Consider the following 24339-nt stretch of genomic DNA (forward strand, 5'->3'; position numbering starts at 1 on the left):
TTTCCTTTAATACCTGTATTAATTTCTATATTCAGCTTCATCTTAATATGTTGAAGAAAGAAAGAAACATGGTGAAGATATTATTTTAGACATCTTTTATTGGCATAAGACTACTTAGCTGCACTGTTAAATTCCAGTGAATCCTGTAAGAAATCATACGTAACAGAGATAAACCATCCCAAAGTGTTTCCCAGGAATGTGATCGGATAAGTTGATACTCGATAACTTCCAAGCTATGTTTGGCTTGCCTCCAAGTAGAAACAAAAGTACTTATCAGAAGCATAATGACGTGATGTAGCCAATGCTGATTCTCTAGCTAATCCCTGGTTTCTGTGGAAGTGTTGCTGTCCATCACTGGCATTCACCTGCAGACATCTTCTGCTTGAGCCACACTACTAGCCTCTGTTTGTTTTGGTAAACTCCTCATGGACAACACGGAGAATCGGGGGGGGGGGTGCCATGGTAGTGTAGCGGTTAGTGCGACGCTATTGCAGCTTGGGACATCAGGGATCAGAGTTCAATTCCGAAGTCCGCTGTAAGGAGTTTGTACGTCCTCTGTATGAATGCTTGGATTTCCCCCCACAGCCCAAAGATGCACCGCTTAGTAGGTTAATTGCTCATTGTAAGTTGTCACATAGGCTGGGCTTAAATAGGTGGCTTGCTGGGCAGTGTGCCTTGAAGGGCCAGAAGGCCTGTTCTGTGCTGTACCTATAAATCAAATAAATAAAGTAAGCAAACAGGAGAAAATCTGCAGATGCTGGAAGTCCGAGCAACACACACACACACACAAAATGCTGGAGGAACTCTGCAGGTCAGGCAGTGTCTATGGAAAAGAGTATGTTTGACGTTTCGGGCCGAGACCCTTCAGCAGGACTGGAGAAAAAATGATGAGGAGTCTAGGCTAGAAGATGGGAGGGGAGGAAGAGGCAAAAGGTGATAGGTGAAACTGGGAGGGGGGAGGTAAAGAGCTGGGAATTAGATTGGTGAAAGTTACAGGGCTGGAGAAGAGAAGCTGATAGGAGAGGACCGAAGAAAGTAAAGGGGGGAGGAGCACCAGAGGGAGGTAATGGTCAACATGGTTTTCCTATTCTCAAGTTATGAAGTCTGTTGCTTAGACGGTAATTGCAGTGGTTCCTATTAAGATGACAGTGAGATGATGTCTGCTCAGAGAACACTGAAAACAACCGTTAGTTCCAATTTATTCAAGTTAGCTTCAGTATTTTAAATTTAATATATCTCTGCACTTTAGTACTCTAATTGTAAAACATTTTTAAAAATATTTGTAGCAATATTTTTATTTCGAGCAGATCCCAGCGTTGAATGTTTGTGAATGTCAAAGATGCTGCCAACCGTTCCATTACAGTGACAGCATTGACGGCAGGTGAGCCTGGGGACCCGGCTTGGCTGGCGGGCAAAGCTCCAATCAGGATGCGACCTGGGGCAAAGTAGCGAGCAATTTTGGGCCAATGGAAAATTTTGTCCCAGTGTTTAAAACTAGTATTACAGTCAAGTTCAGAGGAGATTAATTTTATTTGTCGCACGTACATCGAAACATACAGCATAATGTAAACATGAGAGAGTCTGCGAGCCCGAAGCAACGCACACAAAATGCTGGAGGAACTCAGCAGGTCAGGCAGCAGCTCTGGAAATGAATGAACAATTGACATTTCAGGCCGGGACCCTCTGGACACAGTGAAGAGGGTTGTTTTGCGTTAACGTCCGACGCAGTCCGAGGGGTTGTAAGTTCGCAAGAGTTGGCACGTTTCCGGCACCAACGTAGCATGCCTCACTAATCCTAAGGTACGTCTTTGGATTGTGAGAGGAAACTGCAGCACCCAGAGGAAAGCCGCGACGGGACATCACGCGTGTTTAAGCTAGAAAATCTTGTCACTTTGCTGCGTAACCCGGCAACGTAGATTAGCTTGGAACTTTTGTTTCTGTTTTGTCTGTCATGAATTAATCGATCTCAGGTGAAACGTGATCAGGAGTGGGATAGGAAGGGGAAGAATCCTTTTAGCAAATGGATTGAATGTGAACGTCAGATGAGGGTTAAGGGTACTGGTAAATTTACGAAAAGAGAAACAGTAAATCTGTCCACAGATGCTTTCTGGGCTGCTGACTGCTCTTAGCATTTTCCCATTTGTGTCAGAATCAGGTTTAAAATCACTGGCATATGTCGTCAAATTTGTTACCTTTGTGGCAGCAGTGAAATACGATACATGATAATAGAGAGAAGAACACTAAATTACAGTAAGTGTGTATATAAATAACATTAAATAAGTAGTACAAAATATAGGAAATAAGGAAATATGAGGTAGTGTCCAAGGGTTCAAGGTCCATTCAGGAATCGGATGGCAGAGGGGAAGAAGTTGTTCCTGAATCGCCGAGTGTGTGCCTTCAGCTTCTGTACCTCCTACCTGATGGTAATAGTGAGAAAAGGGCATGTCCTGGGTGGTGGGGGTCCTTAATGATGGATGCTGCCCTTCTGAGGCACAGCTCCTTGAAGATGTCCTGGATTCTATGGAGGCTCGTGCCCATGATGGAGCTGACTAATTTTGCGTCTCTCTGCAGCTTGCTTTGATCCTGTGCAGTAGCTTCCCACCTTCCCCCCCCCCACCTCCATACCAATGGTGTTGCAGCTAGTCGGAATGCTCTCCATGGTACATCTGTAGAAATGTGTGTTTTGGATTTCCAGTATCTACAGCTTTGTGCTTGACAATCCTGTCCCTGTCAGAGTGGCTGGGCTTAAAGATCAGTGGGTCTAAAGCAGTGCTGGAATGCACTACCGGAGAGAGCGCTGGAGGTGGGTGCTTTCACAACATTCAAGTATTTAATGAGCACCTGAAATGTCATAGTCCAGGTGTTAGAAAACAGGATTAGCTTACTAGGATTCCGCCATATTTTAGTGGGTGGTTGTGTTCCTACGTGGTCCATATCCTTGATTTTTTTTCCCTCTTTAAAGTAATGTTCCCTCATCTGCACATACATCCCTCCGCTGCTTGAAAGGAGTTTGTACGTTCTCCCCGTGACCAAGTGGGTTTCCTCTGGGTGCTCCGGTTTCCTCCCACTGTCCAAAGTCATACCGGTTGATAGGTCAATTGATCATTGTAAATTGCCCTGTCATTAGGCTAGGGTTAAATCAGGGAGTTGCCGGGCAGCCCAGCTTGAAGGGCCAGAAGGGCCTAACCCACACTTTATCTCAATAAAAACAAATAAATCAAGAAATGCAAGTAGAGAAAAAAGTATTGACACAAATTTGATGAGAGGTAACCTTATTTAGGATATTCAGGTAGTGAATTGTGAGCTCTGAGTTTTTTTTTAATAACTCAAAACAGCCATAACCCAAGGGACATGATGGCTGTGTGGAATGTGCTGGGCAGAGGGACCCGTTTCCATGCCAGAGTGACCAGATAGATGACCCATTGCTGGTCCTACCAGCTGGAAATGTAGGCTGCTTGCCTTGCACTGAGAGGTGCTGACAGCCCGTCATACTAACCCAGACCATCAGAGACTCCATCCCCAGCTTTTCCAGGACTCAGGATATTCCTTACAACTTTCTAAATGTCTCTTAAAAAAAAAAGAATAAAAGCTATAAAAGTTGAAGTAATTGATTAAAAATATAGGTACATTAAACCATCTGAAGTTGCATGATAAGCTAAAACAAAGTAATTTCAGTTTTAACAAAAACAGAACTAGCCTTTCCATTCACAAATCCACAGCCCGGCAGTCCCCAGAAAACATCAATGTTTTGGCAGGTTCCGTGCCTGCTCGAGCCTGTTGCAGGATCAGAGAGATTTTTTTTTCATCCCATTATAATGCTGGGGGAATCTAGGCAAGCCTGGGCTTCACAGCTGGTCTCCACGTGGGACGCAGCGGTGAAGCAGGCTGACAGATTCTGCATACCGAGTCTATCAGTAAGTCTGGGGCTTGCACATTTGACTGTGGAAAAAAAATGAAAGTTGTGAACTTACTGTTATTTAACTAACCGAATGCTGCTCGTAGCCAGTTAAGATCATACTGTCATGTCACCATAATATCTGGTGCAGATTAAGGCTTGTTCATGTAAGACAGAGCAGAGACAGAAGTGAATTATGAAGGTACAACCTTTTGAATGGAAGCCACACAAGTGAAAATCTGGCTGGAATTCATTCTTCTTTAAACTGTTTAAAAACTGTGCATAAATAATGCTTTTTTTTCCTTCTCGGTAATAACTTCATGAATGAATTCAAAGAAAGAATCAGAATTGTGTTTAATATTACTGACATATGTCATGAAATGTGTTGTTCTGAGGCAGCTGTACATTCCATGACATAAAGCCTGCTATAATTTACAATAAGAGATATACAGTGTATAAAATATTAAATAAATAGCGCAAAAAGAGAGCAAACGTAGTGAGGTCTCGGCCTGAAATGATAACTGTTTATTCATTTCCATGGATGCTGCCTGACCTGCTGAGTTCCCCCAGCATTTTGTGAGTGTTGCTTTGGATTTCCAGCATCTGCAGATTCTCTCATGTTTGTAGTGAGGTTCATGTGTTGGTTCACTGTTCGTTCAGAAATCTAATTGTGGTGGAGAAGCTGTTCTTAAAACTCTTTATTGTTCAGTGCAGTCAAAGCACATTGTCCAGCTCTGCGTTAACCGGTTTACAAGAGCAAAGTGCGGCTCCTGACTGATGATTTTCCCACGTGGAACAGGCATTTCAGTTCTCAGTGAGCTGTGCTAAGCAGCTTTGACAGATGAACTCTTTCATAAGGGAAAGGCTTTGCCTACCTGTCTGTCTCTTAGTGGAACTGACAAATGCCCAGGAAGCACTGTCATCATAATTTAGGAAAATTGTCTGAGCAAGGCCCATGAAATGGGCAAGCAAAACAGAGGTGAAGTGAAGAAAGAGAGAATTAACCTGTCTTTTGCTTTTGATTTTTCACATGTCAAAGTTCCTGAGTATTAATATTCAGTGAAGTGCTTCAATATACAATTTTACTTGCATCTTTCATAGAGGTACTTGAAATCCAAACTGACTTAGATATGACTTGCATACCATTTTCTGCAGATACATTTTAAGCCCACAGTGATTCTGAAGAACATTTTAGGTTGAAACAAATGCATGCAATAAATTGATGTGTCAATACATGAGGAGCATTTGATGACTCTGGGCCCATACTCACCCGAGTTTAGAAGAATAGGAGACCTATCAAACATGGAAAGGCGTAGACAGAGTGGACTTGGAGAGGAAACTTCCTGAGGTGGGGGATCAAAATAGAAGGATGACCCTTTAGAACAAAAATAAGGGGGAATTTATTTAGCTACAGGATGGTGAATGTGTGGAATTCATTACCACACACGGCTGTGAAGACCAAATGATTGGATATACTTAAAGCAGAGTTTGATAGGTTGTTGATTAGGAAGGGTGTCAGAGGTTACAGGGAGAAGGCAGGAGAATGGGGTTGAGAGGGAACTTTAATTCAGTCGTGATGGAATTGTGGAGAAGTCTCGATGAGCTGAATGGCTAAATTCTGCTCCTATAGTATGTTTCATTGATAAAAATTTATACAATTTCAAAATAATAACATTGCATTTATGATATTTTTATTCGGTGATGACCACGCTTTTTTGAAGGTGTTGTACAGTGCCTATAAAATGTATGCAGCCCCCTTTGGAAGATTTTGTGTTTCATTTCTTTACAAAGTTGAATCTCAGTAGATTTAACTTGGCTTTTTTGGCACTGATCAACAGTAAAGATTCTTTAAAATCAAAATGAAAACAAATTTCTACAAATCGGTCTAAATTTATTACAATTATTAAACACAAAATAATTGATTGCATAATTACTCGCTCCCTTTAAGTCAGTATTTTGTAGATGTACCTTTGGCATCAATTACGGCCTTGAGTCTGTATCAAAATCTCTCTATCAGCTTTGCACATCTGGACACTACAATTTTTCCCCATTCTTCTTTACAAAACTGCTCAAGCTCTATTTGATTGCATGGGGAATCGTGAGTAAACAGCTCTTTTCAAGTCTAGCCACATATTCTTAATTGGATTGTGGTCTGGACTCTGACTTAGCTACTCCAGGACATTAACTTTGTTGTTTTTAAGTCACTCCTGTGTAGCTTTGTCTTTATGTTTGGTGTCATTGTCTTTCTGGAAAACAAACTTTCTCCCAAGTCGCAGTTCTTTTGCAGATTGCATCAAGCTTTCCACCAGGATTTCCCTGTATGTTGCCGCATTCATTTTACCCTCTAGCCTCACAAGCCTTCCAGAGCCTACTGCAATGAGGCATCCCCACAGCATGATGCACCATGCTTCACGGTAGGAATGGTGCATTTTTGATGATGTGCGGTGTTTGGCTTATGCCAAACATAGCATTTAGTCTGAAGGCCAGAAAGCTCAATTTTGGTTTCATCATACCTTAGAACTTTCTTCCAGCTGATGTCAGAGTCTCCCACATTCCTTCTGGCAAACTCTAGCCAAGATTTCATGTGAGATTTTTTCCAACAGTGGCTATCTCTTTGCCATTCTCCCATATAGCTGCAACTGTAAAGCACCCAGGCAACAGTTGTTGTATGTGCAGCCACTCCCATTTCAGCCACTGAAGCTTGTAACTCCTCCAGAGTTGCCATAGGTGGCCCCCCTCACTAGTCCCCTTCTTGCATGGCCACTCAGTTTTTGAGATCAGCCTGCTCTAGGCAGATTTACAGCTGTGCCATATTCTTTCCATTTCTTGACGATTAACTTAACTGTACTCCAAGGGACAGTAAGTGACTTGGAAATTTTCTTGTATCCATCTTCAGACTTGCGCTTTTCAATAACCTTTTTGCAGAGTTGCTTGTAGTGTTCTTTTGTCTTCATGGTGTAGTTTTTGCCAGGATACTGACTCACCAGTGGTTGGACCTTCCAGATGAAGGTGTATTTTTACTATAATCAATTGAAACACCTTGACTGCCCACAGATATCCTTTTAACTAATTAGGTGACTTCTAAAACCAATTGGCTGCACCAGTGATGATTTGGTGTGTCATAATAAAGGGGGTGAATATTAATGCAACCATTGATTTTATGTTCTGTGTTTCTAATTCATTTAGATCACTTTGTAGAGATCTGTTGTCACTTCGACACAAAGGAGTATTTTTTCTGTTGATCGGTGTCAAAAAAACCAAATTGAATCCACAGTGATTCAATGTTGTAAAACAATAAAACATGAAAACATCTGGGGGGGGGGGGGTGAGTAGTTTCTATAGGTATTGTGGCTTCAAAACTAACATGTTTATTTGTTCACAGAATATGAAATTGTGACTCCGTACGAAGCTGACAGCAGTGGGGATTACATCTCTCATGCAGTAGTTCATCAGCAGAGAAAGAAGCGATCGATAGATAATGTTGATGACAAATCTCTCTACTTCAAACTTAATGGCTTTGGTCAGGAATTTCACTTGGAGCTAAGGACTTCTGAAGGCCTAATTCCTCCTGGATTTACAGTTCAGACCTTTGGGAAACAAGGCTTAAAATCTGTAGAGCATTATCACCCAGAGGAACTGTGCTTCTACCAAGGTGCTCTCGTATCCCATAACAACTCTTCTGTGGCACTTTCTACATGCAAAGGCTTGGTGAGTAAAAAAAAGAGTATTTTCTGTTAACCAAACATGAAAGGAGTGGATTAAAGAAGGATTACCATCTTATCTTCCAAACAGTACTGATTTACAAAATATTATTAATTATTTTTGTAGTTGCATGTACATTTCAGTTCAGCTGCTCGTGAGGTGTCCAAAATTCAATCAGCTGGATTTATTAATGGAAGTTTTTTTTTATCAATATGAAGTCCGGATTAATTTCATGATCAGGCTTGTAGTTTCCCGAGCCGTCTTCTCTGTGAGCAGTGTTTTGAGCTGGGCAACCAGTATTCAGGTTGTCCCAGCAGTGAAACTAATATCAACTTGATCATGACAGCACTCCCTATCCATCACTGTCACTTGGTATACAGGTCTGCACAAGCATTGTAACACACGAAATGTCAAACAGACAGAATCACAGTGCATACACGGATTTCTTTATTCGGTTAAGTGCACATAGCCTTGTCTTGGCACTGTACATACTTTCAACTCGAGGAGTGGGTCAAAAGGCTGTACAGCTAAAGGTTAGTTTTAGTAAACACTGTGAGCTGAATCCCACTGGAAAGTGTTACCTACAGCTTTTGAACTTGATTATTACAATACTCGAGCATAAACCTGTTTGAGTGACGCAATAAAATCAACTTTTCCCAGACCCAGTTGCGTGACTGGTTCGTCATGAACTCGATGGGCTGAAAAGCCTATTACTGTGCTGTGGGACTCTAAACCTCGATGACTTCTGTGTCAGCCAAGGACAGAGTGAGCAATGTCACGGGAGTTTGTGTTTTCACTCCAAGCTGCATGCTATGCTGATTTGGACATGTTGCCTTTCCCTCGTTATGCTTTGGTTGAAACCACGCAGTTCCCTATGTAATGTCATTGTGAGCGCATTTCAAACAAAGGGAAGATGCCAGAGTAAAAAAGGTGGGGTGAGGGTGGTGGGGGAGAAAGATAGCTAGAAGGTGATAGCTGAAGCCAGGAGGGTGGAAGGATAAAGGGCTGGAGAAGAAGGAACCTGGTAGGAGAGCAGAGTGGACCATAGGAGAAAGGGAAGGAGGAGAGGACCCAGAGCAAGGTGATAGGCAGCATAGAAGAGGTAAGAGGCCAGAATGGGGAATAGAGGGAAAGTATCTGCACTATTTGTTGTCTTTTGCACATCAGTTTATTGTCTTTATCTGTTTATAAATATATATAGTAAATTCTATTGTATTTCTGTATTTCCTGTAAATGCCTGCAAGAAAGTGAATCTCAAGGTAGCAGTGTACTACACTTTGATAATAAATGTTCTACTTTGAACTGTTATTTTTTTTAGATTATGAGGACACTCAGTCCTCGTTTATTGTCATTTAGAAATGCATGCATGCACTAAGAAATGATGCAATGTTCCTCCAGAGAGATATCACAAAATTAAAAAAAAGGACAAACCAAGACTCCCACTGACAAAAACACGTAATTATAGCATATAGTTACAGCAGTACAAAGCAATACCGTAATTCGATAGACGCAGACCATGGACGTGGTTTTTAAAAAGTCTCAAAGTCCCGATCGACTCCAGTAGTCCAATAGTCCAATATCAGGCAGCAAATGGAGAAACTCTCCCTGCCATAAACTTCCAGGCACTGACAATTAATGCCTCGGAAGCACCTGACGACAGCAGACTCTGAGTCCGTGCGAAAACTTCGAGCCTTCGACCAGCCCCTCCGATACAGCCTCCCGAGCGCCATCCTCTGCCGAGCGCCTTCGACCTCATCCCGGCCGCCGAAACAAGCAAAGCCGAGGTCTCGGAGGCCTTCTCCTCCGGAGATTCCGGACCGCACAGTAGCAGAGGCAGTGAAGCGGGCATTTCGGAAGTTTCTCCAGATGTTCCTCCACGCTCTCACATCTGTCTCCACCAAATCAGGATTGTGCACAGATCCCCTGCTTACACGTAACAGATATCCATTCTCTGAAGAGGCTGCGTGCACCACCATCTCCTCCTCCTCCTCTTTCATCTAAGTTTTGAATGGAAATTGAAACACTTCATTGCCAATGACTGCCCTCACTTTTGACGCTGATGGAGAGAAGTTCATTGATGATGGTTGGATCCAGGACTGTGCCCTGAGGAGATCAGTGACTACACACATCAGAGACTCATTCTGGGTTGGATGTCTGTATGAGTGGCGAGTCCTGGGTATGGACAGGAACCACGAGGGCCGGTAACCCTCACCACTCCTCCCCGCCCCCTCCCCAGTCACTGGGGTCAGAGGGCCATGCGAGTACAGAATCGAGGACTGAAGCTTGTACCAGAGCATAGCAAGACCAGAGCTAGAAGCCCGAAGGTCAAAAACCAAAGGATTATGCCAAAAGATGTCCTGAGGGCCTGAGTCACTGGGGGTCAGGGGTCAGTGCGGGTACAGAAGTTGAGGTCCAAAGGTCAAACCGTTGATGAGCAAGTTTCGGGGTGAAGTCCGAAGTTGAAGGCCTGATGTCTGTGAGTCTGAGAATCCAAAGACAAGGCCTGGAATCCCACAGGCTGCCTGTCTTTGGGATGGAGGGCAGACTGTGTGTGGCAGTGAGTGGGTAGGTAGGAGGGAGGGATGGGGAACTGTCTTGTTCTGCAGCTGTTTAGCTGCTGCTTGTGCTGCTCTGCAGAACATTGTGGACAAGGGATGCTGGCGACGGAAAGTAGGGACACTTGCGGGCTGGCCCCAGCACATCCTGCTTGTTAACACAAACAACACATTTTGTTGTATGTTTCATGTATACGTGATAAATTAATCTGAGCCTGTGTTGGCGTACTGGAACTAAAAGTGGAAAAATTTGCAATGACAACAATCATTTTTAGTCTTTGGTATACCTCCAGCTAGTGAAAATTATGCCCCTGATCCCTACTGACTTGAGCTCTATTAAGACTGATTTGTCCCAGATTTTGTGAGATGCTGTCTAGATGTCAAGGGCCACCTATAATTTACTTGAATTCAGCTGCCTTGTCCATGGAAGTCTGTAGTGAAGTTCACAATCAGTACTGAGATCAGTATAGATGAGAGTTGAGTAGTTGACATTTGAAGAAGATGGCTCCAGCGAACAGCGTGACCAACAGCAACCTCCTTTAGACAGTTCATGAAACTACTTCTTCTTTCAAATATGATTCTGCTACTATTGGAACCAGTGATTTACATTTTGATGGTATGTTTTTGGGTGGATTGAGGGATCTGGTGCTTTGCTGTCTCTGAGGGAATTTGGCAAGGTTTCGTGCAGAGTGTGTAACCTGGAGATGGGGTTCAAGCCCATGATGAACTCCCATTTCTCATCAATCTTGCCAATTAAAGCGTCAAGAAATATGATTTGCTCGGTCTTTTTAATTTTTGAGTATTCCATTTTAAAAAATTAGATGGTGAACTAAGTTGAGATCTTTTGAAAGTGAATATTTTGAAAGCCCTGTTGATTAAACACCATTAAACTACCTGGACAGATTTTCTCTTTTTATTTCTCTGGAGTGGAAAGGTGATATTTCTGAATGCGGTCTCGTGATTGTGCCTAACTTTTGCTCGTCCATTCATTTAAAAAAACTTTGAAACAGATAATTTTCTGAATTGATCAGGATGGCATGATAGCATGTTGGTTAGCGTTTGAAGTGCCCGCTGCAGAATCAGAGTTCAATTCTTGCCGCTATCTGTAAGGAGTTTGTACATTCCCCCTGTGACCACGTGGGTTTCCTCAATGCGCTGCGGTTTCCTCCTACATCGCAAAGACTTCAGATTAGCATTAGTGAGTTGTGAGCATCCCGTGTTGCTGTTAAAAGCGTGGCGACACGTGTAGGTTTCTCCAGCACGTTCTCGATGCAGACAGTGCGTGTCACTGTATGTTTCAGTGTACATGTGACAAAACAAGTTAACCTTTATAGCAAAAATATTTACAGTGGATTCTGTTGGTTAGTCGGAGTGGCTGCTTATGTGAGCTAACTCTTAAAGAACCAAATCCAATTGAGAAGATAGCCAAGATCCCATTTGTTTATTTGGGACACTATCGCACTTATTTAGGGCAAGAGACTTACTGAACAGGTTCTAACTGGCATCAAACGTGTGCACTTGTGTGACCGTTAGACTCTACACCATGCTTGGAGTGAACATTTTTTAAATAGCATCGTTTGTGTTCAGAAAGTAGCGATTTTTTGTCACTGAGGTTTGGCGAGAAATAAGTAGTAAGTCAACTCTGAACTGTTGTGCTCACTGCGGCTTTAAGCATTCAGGATTGGAGGTGCCAGGAACAGCCGGGAGTGAAAGTGAAAAGATTTTGCTATTTCAACACTACTTCAGAACTGAAGAATCTGAAGATATTAACAATCATAGAACATAGTACAGTACAGCACAGTACAGGCCCTTCGGCCCACGATGTGGTGCCGACCCTTAAACCCTGCCTCCCATATAACCCCCACCTTAAATTCCTCCATATACCTGTCCGGTAGTCTCTTAAATTTCACTAGTGTATCTGCCTCCACCACTGACTCAGGCAGTGCATTCCACGCACCAACCACTCTCTGAGTAAAAAACCTTCCTCTAATATCCCCCTTGAACTTCCCACCCCTTACCTTAAAGCCAGGTCCTCTTGTACTGAGCAGTGGTGCCCTGGGGAAGAGGCGCTGGCTGTCCACTCTGTCTATTCCTCTTAATATCTTGTACACCTCTATCATGTCTCCTCTCATCCTCCTCCTCTCCAAAGAGTAAAGCCCTAGCTCTGATCATAATTCATATTCTCTAAACCAGGCAGCATCCTAGTAAATCCCTTCTGTACCCTTTCCAATGCTTCCACATCCTTCCTATAGTGAGGTGACCAGAACTAGGCACAGTGCTCCAAGTGTGGCCTAACCAGAGTTTTATAGAGCTGCATCATTACCTTGCGACTCTTAAACTCTATCCCTCGACTTATGAACTTGAAAATTTCAAAGATAATTCTTTTAGGACAAGCAGGTTTCCTAAATTAACACCACTATCACCCTAAAACCATTTTCTGGGAGATACAATAAAGCCAATTCACGATGGCTCTATCCCCACATCTACTCTCCGTTTTGGAATGCAAGGGATATCTGATTTCTAATTGACTTTTGTTAATAACTCATTAAGTCATTTCTCACTACCTGAAAGAATGGTGAACTCCGAGACCCTCATTGCATTTAAAATGTACCTGGATGAACTCTCAAGGCATGTAGAGCTTACAGATTGAGAGCTGGGAAATGAAATTCATCCATCCTACTTGTTCTTGCCCAGACCTTCCCCACTGTAAAGTTTAATGATTTTAAGAAATAAGAGTAAGAGTAGATCCAACAGTCATTTGAATCCACTCTGCCATTTGTCACAGTCATGGCTCATCGTCTACCTCAGTGTCGTTTGCTGGGGCACCATCCCCCATATCTCTTGATTCCCTTCAAGCCGAGAAATTTTTGATCTCAAATGAACACTATAATTTAGTTTCTACAGTCATTCACAGTAGAGAATTTCAAAGATTCACAATCATCCTGAATGTCAGAGTGAAAATGAAGATTTGGGGGATACAGTCGTCAACAGCATTATATGAAAGCAGCCTATTATCTCCATGAGGTGTTTGCGCTGATTTTGAACATTTACAGTCAATCAAAGAAGCATGGCAGAGTACACTGAATTCCTCCGTCAATATCAATAGGAACTAATACACAGTTTTATAGTACTGTGGTAGTATTGACAGTGTTCTAATTAGTTCTGTATTTCATTTAAATAATAATTTGTTACTCAGTTAAACTGTAGTTCGTCTTTTCTTTTATAACTTTTTAACTACTTCCATGAAACTTTGGCTATTTGGCCAAAATATACTGGTCCCAATGTGTCCCATTTAACCAGAATCCACTGTATTTATACATAATCTCTGTACAGGTGACAGATTGTCGTGGTGCACTGAATGTTGCTGCTTCTTTCCCGGTCGCCCAAATCCCTGGTAGAGGGTGTGTTAGAATCTGCTTCACTAGAAAGCCCTTGTCTTTGGTAATCAATGTAGATCGTTAGCAGAGTGCTGCTGAATAAATCTCTGGGAACATGTGGTTTTACCTGTGTGGATAGCTTATTTAATTAGACCAGGAGCTGCTGATGAATTCTCGGTAATTACTCCTGTTATTCTGCAGCTCATGACAACTAAGAAGCATCGAGGTCATGAATTGTCAGTGATAGATACCTTGTGGTTTCAGCACCTTCTGGCGTTATGAATGCATTCTGATGAATTTGGCAGCCTGTGATCTACATCTGGCTCCTCAGTAGCCAAGTGATGAAGTTCCTGTGCATCAGAAAATGCTGAGTTTGATCAGCATACAAAGTGGAGCTTTGCTAACGAGGTTTAATTCTGCATACTTTAAGCGGTAGTTAATTCAATATTACAAATACATTTATCTTTCAAGTTTGAGTGTGCTTTAGTTACTGGACACATTTTTTGGTAGCTTTTACACTTTATTCTACATTGTTTTACTTTACTCTAGCTTATTTCTCTGTGTAATGTTCTGATCTGTATAAACAGTAAACAAGACACACTTTTCACTGCACGTGACATTAATAAACAAAATCCAGTACTTCCCACCCCTGAAAATTTCCACTCTCAAAATCTTCAAATGTGTCCAATAACTGGAGCATACACAAACTTGAAAGATAAAAACAGTTGTAATACTGAAGTCCATTTTATCATACAAAAGGTCTACACAACATTGAACACAAAATATTCTGCAGATGTCGGAAATCCAGAGCAATGCACACAAAATGCGAGAGGGTTTGTGTGGCGTGTTTTTTTCCCCCCCTGAAGCTCCGGTTTCCTACCACAATCCGAAGGCGTACCAGTTAATAGGTTAACTATTTATTATAAATTTTCCAGTGATTAGGCTAAGATTGAATCAGGTATTCTTGGGCAAGCATGGCACGATGGGGCAGAATGGCCTACACTATGCTTTATCTCGAAATAAGTAATTAAAAGTGGGATAGAGGCTGTCCTTGAGCCTGATGGTTGGTGCTTTTGGACTTTTGTATCTTCTGCCCTGTGGGAGAGGGTAGAAGAGCGAATATGTGGCATGAGTGGTATCCTTGATTAAGCTGACTACTTTACTGAAGTAATGAGAAATTAGAAGGAAGTTCATATAGAGGGAGACTGGTTCCCGTATTGTGCTGAGCTGTGTCCAGGGGATATAATAGCTGAATTCTAACTTTAATTATGTCACTGTAATAAATATATTTTGATAAATTTTACATTATTATATGGTGGATCACCCATTAAGTAGGACATATTGTAGGAAAGGTGAAGATGGGGTTGTGGTTATATGCCACATGATTTAAGGAGAAAATTACATGATATTGTACTTTTTCAGTGGTCATGCCCTATATAATTGTTATGTTTATTTCACACAGTTGTCACTTTGTAAGATTTTCATGTTTGATAGATCTGGTTTCTTGTCTGTTCTTTCTTGGCATAGCTTGAGGCAATGGGAATGGATTCATAATGGCCAGTTGGTGTTCAGTATCATTAGTGGGAACATTTTATGGTGGTAGTCGGTCTTAAGCTGGAACAACTGCCTTAAACTGATAGCTTTGTTCTGCTTTCTAATAGTATAATTGACTTGAATGGGTGTGCAAGAGAAACTAAATGAACTTTTTTATGGAACAGCGTTGGAAACTATTAACACAAATGATTCTGCAGATGTTGGAAATCAAGAGCAACACACACAAAATGTGAGAGGAACTCATCACAGGTGGAATGTGTGTGTGTTTTTTTTTCCGGGTGCTCCAGTTTCCTACAACAATGCAAAGGTGTACCTGTTGGTAGGTTAATTATTCATTGTAAATTGTCCGGTGATTATTAAACCAGAGTTGAATTCGGGTTTGACAGGGTGGCATGGCTTGATGGGCGGGGAGGGCCTACTCCTTCCAAAGTTCAAAATAAATTTATAATCAAAGTACGTAGATGTCAGTGAGATTCGTTTTCTTGTAGGCATTCTCAGTTAATCAAGAATCAATGAATGAGCACACCCAACAGGATGGAGTAATAACCAATGTGCAAAAGACAACAAACTGTAAATATATAAAGAAGTAATAATAATTACAAATGAATAAACAATAAATATTGAGAAAATTAGATAAAGAGTCCTTGAATTGAGTCCATAGTTTGTGGGAACAGTTCAGTGATGGAGTGAATGAAGTTTCCCCTCTGGTTCAAGAGCCTGATGGTCAAGTGGTAATAATCGTCCATGAACCTGGTGGTGGTCCTGAGGTTCATGTACCTTCTTCCTGATGGCAGCAGTGAGAAGACAGCATGACCTGGATGGTGGTGATCCCTGATGTCGGATGCTGCTTTCCTGAGATAATGCTCCGCGTAGATGCGCTCAATGATGGGAGGGCTTTACCCATGATGGACTGGGCCATATCCACTACTTCTTGCAGGATTCTCCATTAAGGGTATTCGTGTTTCCATACCAGGCCATGATGCAACTCGTTGAAATACTCCTCCACCACACATCTATGGAAGTTTGTCAAACTTTTGGATGTCATGCTGAATCTTCATAAACTTCTAAGGAAGTAGAGGCTCTGTTGTGCTTTCTTTGTAATTGCACTTGCATGCTAGGCCTAGGACAGATCCTTTGAAATGATAACCAGTACTGAGGAATTTAAAGTTGCTGATCCTCTCCACCTCTTGATTTCCCCCAAAGAGGAATGGTTCATGGATCTCCAGTTTCCTCAGCCTGGTCAATAATCAGCCCCTTGGTCTTGCTGACATTGAGTAAGAGTTGTTGTTATGGCATCAGTCATCCAGATTTTCAGTCTCCCTCCTATATGCTGACCCGTCATCACCTTTGATCTGGCCAATGATAGTGGCGTCATCAGAAAACTTAAATAATGCTTTGGTTCTGTGCTTAGCCGCACCGTTGTAAGTGTAAGTTGTGTAGCACAGGACCACTACAGCGTGGTGTCCACAGTTGGTTGGGTCCTGGCCTCTGCTCTCGGTGCTGCCATCTTGTGTTCGAGCGGTGGAATGACAGGCTGGATTGCATGTGTGTCTTCACTTCTGGGAGACTGTAGCACCGATTGCTGGACTTTGTCACTCTGGGTCTTGGACTATACATATTAAGTTTCTTTTTTCGATGGAATATGCTTCTTTGCTCACTATTTGGAATGACATTATTCACTATTTTGAATGCTGCCCACTATTTTGAAATGTGTTTGCTATTTTGAACGTTTTGCACCTTAGCCCCTGAAGAACGTTGTCTCATTCAGCTGTATCTCTGTGCGGTTTGAATGATAATTAAACTTGATTTGGTTTGATAAAGTGAGTAGAGCAGGGGGCTGAGTACACAAGCTGTTGCAGTTCAGAACAATAAAGACAGAATGGTCAGACTAAGGACCAGTGCAGTTCCGTAAATTTTATTTTAAGTTCATCCTAACCTTGACAGCTTTCCATCTCAGTCAACCTTGCCTCAGGACCACTACCCTGTTCTGTACTGCTGCCCTTCATTCTACATTCTGCATAACCTCAATGTTGGAACAAAGTTCTTCCCTTTAACTTGTTACTGACTAGAGTAAGATGGAAATGTATCTGCTTGGTGTCGTGTGACAAATTACTAAGATTTAATGGGGCGGCATGATAGTGCAGTGTTAGCGTAAGACTATTACCAAGGATTTTGTACCTTCTCCTTGTCACCTTATTTCCTCCAATGCCCTGGTTTCCTCCCACATTCCAAAGACATGCGGATCAGTAGATTAATTGGCCACATGGGTGTAATTGGGAAGTGCGGACTCGTTAGTCCGGAAGGATCTGTAATCTCTTAAGTAACGTAAAATAGAAAACCTAAAATTCCCATTGGGGAAGTGGAGTGACCAATATTCACAGCTGATTTGTACCAAGGGAGCAATTTGTTTGAATCTGATAACCTTTACCTTTGTCAGAAAGAAACAGCTTGTATTTTCAGCCTGGCTACTAATAATTGAGCTATTTCCTTACTGGATGCTGAAAGCCCCTGGGAACTGAATGTAGTAGCGCAGGTGTCAGGAGAAGTGGAAGAAGTCCAAGTTTCAATTTGTATCTTATGTGGAATAAAACATATTGTGATTATTAAGGAGAAAAAAAATTATGTGTCTTTGAGGAGGCTGTGTGTGCAGTTGTGAATGTGCTGAAATAAATAGAATTCAGTAATGGATTATTTCAGATTTCACAAATCTGAGATGGATTAAATCACTCTATAATTATTAAAGTATTTATCTACTGCAGGATACAAAATTCAGACAAATGCACAAGTTGCTTGTATATAACAGTAAATGACTTTAATCATAATGGAAACCAGTGAATGAAGCTCTATGTATATATTGCATTTTTCTCCATTCCTGAAAACCGTCGGTGATCAGTGCCAGTCAAGTGTTCAGAATACGAGGTTCAGTCGCTGCACTGGTTTCCAGATGGAACACTGCTGTTTGAAGTTCTATGATTGAGCTTCTCCAACTTCCTCTGGCTTCTTATAATCGGCCTTGAAAATGTCTGGCATATTCTCAAGTGCACTTGAACTTCATCCAGCTGCTGGCAGCTTCCTACAATATGTGGACTCTGGTCAGTGCTGTGCGCTATTTATGTTTTGACCAGTCTTTTGTTGCATTTTACTCAAAGTTGGTTTTATCTTTGGTAATTAAGATTAATGCAGCAAATGTATACGAGGATTATGGATTAGTGATATATTTGCCAGGATTATAGTGAAATATATTTCAATTAAAAATTATTATAGGCTGAATTTGAAATGAAATTCTGGAGTTGGTAGATTTTTGCTTCATTATAATAATATTGGAGCAATGTTTTAAAATATTCTGCGTTTTTAATCATTTGCCATTCCGTGACATCCTATTCTGTGCAGTACATTTAATATTTCAGTCATATTTGAGTAGTATTGTAAATATATTGTTTGATTAAGCATTGTTCAGTTGTTTACATAACTCATTGTGGGTTATATGCAAGAAGTAAGTGAATAGCGTACGTTATTACGCCACCACATTATACGTGAGCACCTCACTAAAACAAACGTAAGTAGGCAAGTATTCAGCTGCAGTGTTTTTCTTTCAATTAGTTTCTGAAGTTACAAAATATAACAATGACTATAAGGAAGTTTTTAAACAAATCTGAGATGACTAACTACCTGTTGAAGCACAGCATGCTTTTCTTCGGAAGGGGAGAGGGACGTTTGAGTTAAAATAAAGTGCAGCACGTTTTTCGTCAGGAGGTGAAAGAAATGTTCAAAAGACAGAAAATGGACAAAGTTAACAGGCAACGAGTATGGTTACATAAGCAGTGAATACGGGGTAATAATAACAAATTTTAAAAAAGCAGAAATTGTTGGCCATATTGGAAAGATAGATGCTCTTGATTGCACAACAGAGCACTGAGTGATGTATACTGAATAACTTGAGCAGTATCTTGAAGCAAATGAATTAGCCAATGCAAAACTAGTGCTGGTGTTGCTGAGTGTAATAAGTGGAAAATCATAGAGTTTAACTGCTCCAACCAAACCAGCCGAAAAGAGTTTTGTTGTATTGTGAATGTAAGGAAAAGACATATTGAACTGAAACCATTGTTGTTTGCAGAATTTTTAATAGTTGTTCAATCACTATTCACTTCTACCACCTCCCCATCAAGAAGGCCTCAAATCTCTCTGCTTCTTTCTTGACAAAAGAACCATCCATTCCCCTTCCACATCCACCCTCCTACATCTGGCAGAACTGGTCTTCACCAGGAACAATTTTTCCTTTGACTCCTCTGACTTTCTCCAAACTCAAGGGGTAGCCTTGGGCACTCGCATGGGCCCCAGCTATGCTGGCCTCTTAATTGGCTACGTAGAACAGTCCATGTTCAAAGCCTTCCCCGGTTATACTCCCCAAGTCTTCCTCCACTACGTTGATGACTGCATTGGTGCTGCTTCGTGCACCCACACTGAGCTCATCAACTTTATAAACTTTGCCTCTAACTTCCATCCTGCTCTTACATTCACTTTGTCCATCTCAGCAACCTCCCTCCCCTTGTTCAGTCTCTTTGGCTCCATCTCTGGAGACAAGCTATCAACTGACGTCCTTTGTTAACCCTCCGACTCCCATGGTTATCTTGACCATTACCCCCCCCCCAATCTCCTGTAAAAGTGCTATTCACTTCTCATAGTTTCTTTGCCTCCACCACATTTGTTCCCAGAATGTGGCTTTCCATTCCAGGACTTCAGAGATGTCCTCGTTCTTTAAAGAGCAGGATTTGATTGCCTTCCCCCACTGATGTTGCCCTAACCTACATCTCCTCCATTTCCCATACTCACCCCATCTTCCTGCCACTTTAACAGAGGTAGAGTTCCTCTTGTCTTTACCTACCACCCCATGAGCCTCCACATCCAACACATCATCCTCCGTAACTTCTGCTATCACTAAAGGCATCCTACCACTAAACATATCTTTACCCCCCTCCTCTCTGCTTTCTGCGGGAATTGTCCCTCCATGATTCCTTTGTCCATTCACCCCCTCCCCACTAATCTCCCTCCCAGTACTTATCCCTGCAAACAGCCAAAATGCTACACCTGCCCATTTACCTCTATTCAGGGCTCCAAACAGTCCATGCAGGAGAGGCAGCACTTGACCTGTGAATCTGCTGGGGTCATATATTGTATCTGCTGCTCCCAGTGCAGCCTCTTCTACATTGGTGAGACCCAGCATAAATCAGGGCACAGCATGAACAAGCACCTCTGCACCATCTGCCGCAGGCGGGACTTCCCTGTAGCCAAACATTTTAGTTCTGATTCCCATTCTATTCCTACTTGTCAGTTCATCCTAATGTGCCATGATGAGGCCACATACAGGGTGGAAGAGCAACACCTTATATTTTGTCTAGGTAGCCTCCAACCTGATGGCATGAATATCGATGTCTCCTTCCAGTAAACAAATTCCACACCCACTCCCCCCTCCCATCCTCTATTCCCAAATCGGACCTTTTACCTCTTCACCTGACTATTACTTCCCCTGGGTCTCTTCTTCCTTCCCTTTCTCCTATCAGATTCCTTCTTCTCCAGCCCTTTACCTTTCCTACCTACCTGACTTTGTCTATCATCTACTAGTTATCCTCCTTCCCTTCCCCCCACCTTTTTGTTCTGGCATCTTCCCCCTTCCTTCTCAGTCCTGAAGAAGGGTCTCAGCCCAAAATGTCAACTGTCTCTTAATTTCCATAGATGCTGCCTGACCTGCTGAGTTCTTCCAGCATTTTGTGTGTGTTGCTTTAGAATGTTCTAGGTTTCAAACAAGGACTCAGAAGGAAGGGGAGTCCATTTCAGCTTACTTTGCTAAATTGAAGAAATCTAAGCATTGTCAGGTCAGTGATGAGCTTTCTGATGCATGGAGAGATTGGTTAGTGTGTGGAATTGTACAAGAAAGCATTGAAAAACTGCTCCTAATTCAAGCAGCAGTCACATTTAAAAGAGCAGTTGAAATTGCTGTATCAATGGAAACCAGAGGCACAATTGAGTAGCAGTCAGGAGTGAAAGTGAACCTGAGCAAAATTGCAAGGTCTAAACAGGAAACTGCTTGAAGAAACAAATTGTGCTGCCATCGTTGCAGGGGTTCACATACACCAGACCAAGGCAGGTTTAAAGTTGAAACTTGCAGAAAATGAAGTTTAGTAGGAGTGTGTTGGGAAGACAAAAAATAAACTGCACAGGAAAGAGAAACAGATAAAAATAATCAAGTTTTAGTTTTGAAAAGAGCATTAGACTGCATGCAGCTAATGAAAAATCTGATAATGACAAGAGTGACACAGGACTGAGTAGCCATGAGATTTTCCATGTGAAAACTAACATTAGACAAACTTCACCAGAAGGGAATGGCAAGGTAATTAAAATGGAATTGGACACCATTTCAGTTATTCCACAAAATGTCTTTGAACAACATTTGAAAGGTATTCAGCTGAAGCCTGCAGATGTTCACTATTTTCATACAGCATCCCTTTCAATAGAGTCAACTGGAAGTGAATTAAGAGAGGTACTGGATGATGCCACAGCTGTGTTCAAGGATGGCATTGGAAATCTCAGACAGATCAAGGGTAAAATAGTGTTAAATGAAAGTGGCACACCCAGGTTTTACAAAGCTCTCCAGTTCCTTATACCACCCATGATTAAATTAGCCATTGAACTAGATGCATAGATGCTGAAGAAATTCTTTCCAATGCCATTGGTCCTAGTAGCCAAGAAGGATGGGCCTGTCAGGATTTGTGCTGATTTTAAGGTCACCATCAAAACTCAGTACTGAAAGTAGATCAATATCCTCTGCTCAGGATAGACGATATCTTGGAAAACTTTTCTGGAGGGAAACACTTCCGCAAAATGGACTTATCTGACTCCTACGTACAGATGGAGATGGAAGAACAATCTAAAGTGTTTCTCACCATAAACACTCACAAGGAGCTTTATCGCTATAATAGGCATATTTTTGGAGTAGCATCTGCACCTGCACCCTGGCAGAAAGCTATGGACCAGGTGCTGCAAGGCTGCTCAGGCCCTCAGTGTTAACTGGATGACATCAATGTTACCAGCAAGGATGACAAGGAACATCTCCAAAATCTCAAGACAGTGTTAAAAAGGTTAGAAGGTTATGGACTCAGTGAATGATGCAACAAGTGTGAATTCTTTAAACCAAGCATCACGTACTGTGGTCACACCATTGACACATAAGGATTACACAAGTCTGCTGGAAAAATTCAAGCAGTGGTGGATGCCCCAAGACCAAAGGAAAAGCCACAGTTGCAGTCCTTTGCAGAATTGTTCAATTACTTTGATAGGTCTCTGCCAAACTGGTTACTGTGCTCCACCCCTTGAACTCATTACTACAGATCAGGAATGAATGACAATGGTCAAATCTGTGGGAGGTGGCTTTCCAAAAGCAAAAGAATTGGTGATGTCAGATACTGTACTCACACATTATGATCCACATTGTCCTGGGAAGATTGACTGTGACGCCTCACCTTATGATATAGGTGCAGTCATGTCAAATGTCATGAGTGATAAATGTGAATGCCCAATAGCCTTTGTATCAAGTTCCCTTGCTGCTGGAGAGAAAAAAATATACACTGATTAACAAACAGGCCTAGAGTCTGGTTTGGGGTGTAAAACGTTTTAACCAGTACCTATATGGGAGAGAGTTTACCCTCATTACTGATCATCAACCACTGGGGTCCATTTTCAACCCGCAGAGCTGTGTTCCATTAACAGCAGCAGCATGAATACAGAGATGGGCTCTGCTTCTTGGGGGATACAATTACAAAGTCAAATTCAAGAGCATGGCTAATCGTAAAACTGCTGATGGATCGTCCCGTTTATCCTTGGAAAAGGGAATACCTGAAGAATTTACAGAAGATGGACACTCCTCTTGACGTATTCTCCCTAATGCAAATCGGAAGTCTCCCTATTACAGCAGAGATGATCCAAAGTAAAACCAGAAAATACTCCAAAGAGTTTCACGTCTACATGACAACCTGAAATGTCTGGAAGGTGTAGTACTGGGATGAACTTGCCCTTGACGAGGGTTGCATTAGAAGTGGGGTTGAGAGATGTTGTACCATCCAAGCTGAGAACTAAAGTGTTGGAGGAGCTGCCTGCTGGTCATCTATGTGTGGCCAAGATGAGACCTTTGTCAGGGATGACCTGGGATAGATCAGCAGATTGTGTAGATTGCCACGCACAGTTCGGGATGCCAAGAGCAGTGCCTCTCAATCCTCGGGAGTGGTCTGCACAGTCCTGGCAGAAGATTCATGTGGATTTTGCCGGGCCATTCACAGGCACAAACTTCTTGGTAGTAGTGGACACGGCTACAAAGTGGACAGAAGTGTTTCCAATAGCCTCCACTGCAACCTTGCACACTGTTGGTATGTTGAGCCTCTTCTCAGGGACTGGTGTTCCAGAACGCAGTGCCCATTATCAGTGATATTGGACCACAGTTTGTTGCGGAGCAGTTTTAGTCATTCCTGAAAGTGAATGGAATGAGACGTGTTACATCTGCACCATACCGCCCAGCTACATACGGCTTGGCAGTGAGGTTTGTCCAGAGTTTAAACAATGCACTATGATCAATGTCAGCAGAACACACCACACTGACACTGAATCAGAAACTCTTCAATTTCCTCCTTGCATATCGCGAAGCTGCACACTCCACAACCAACAATTCACCAGCTATGCTGTTTGCTTGCACTGACCCTCGGATCTCCTCAAACCCAATCTCAGAGCATACAGGACAAACAGCTGAGACAAGTTGAAGGATCCTCAGACAAGGAGGTTTGATGTTTCACTCCTAGACAGGCAGTCCTGGTGAGGGACTACAGAGGTGACCAAAAGAGGGTACTCGGAGAGATTAAGGACAGAACTGGACCATTCTCCTACACAGTGCAGATTGCGTCTGATCTCATCTGGAGATGACACATCGATCAATTGAGGAGAGCAGAGCCAAGTGTTAGAGAAAAATAGTGTCCAAATCTGTCAGAACCATTTTCTGTAGTCCTAGAATCAACTCCTGCAACCACAATGCAGAACCTGGGATTGTTTCACAGCCACAGCTCTCACCAGCCAAGCTGAATGACACCACATCTCCCTTCTCAGGAAAGACGTTTTCCCACAAGAGTAAGAAATCCTCCAGAGCAATTTGAAATATTAGGCCTGAATACGACAATTTAGAATTTATTATGCTATGTATGCCTATATAGTGTATGGCATC

The 24339-nt window shown here is 42.2% G+C and overlaps 1 protein-coding gene across 1 annotated transcript in view; it reads left to right on the forward strand.

The window, feature by feature from the left end:
- Nucleotides 1-24339, forward strand: part of adamts16 (ADAM metallopeptidase with thrombospondin type 1 motif, 16) — a 194209-nt gene that overhangs the window by 3941 nt on the left and 165929 nt on the right. The window contains exon 3 of the mRNA XM_073024361.1: nucleotides 7278-7603. Within this exon, the coding sequence (XP_072880462.1) occupies nucleotides 7278-7603 (326 nt within the window). The remainder of the gene's footprint in view (nucleotides 1-7277; nucleotides 7604-24339) is intronic.

Source organism: Hemitrygon akajei, chromosome 20 (assembly GCF_048418815.1).
Source record: "Hemitrygon akajei chromosome 20, sHemAka1.3, whole genome shotgun sequence".
NCBI lineage: Eukaryota > Metazoa > Chordata > Chondrichthyes > Myliobatiformes > Dasyatidae > Hemitrygon > Hemitrygon akajei.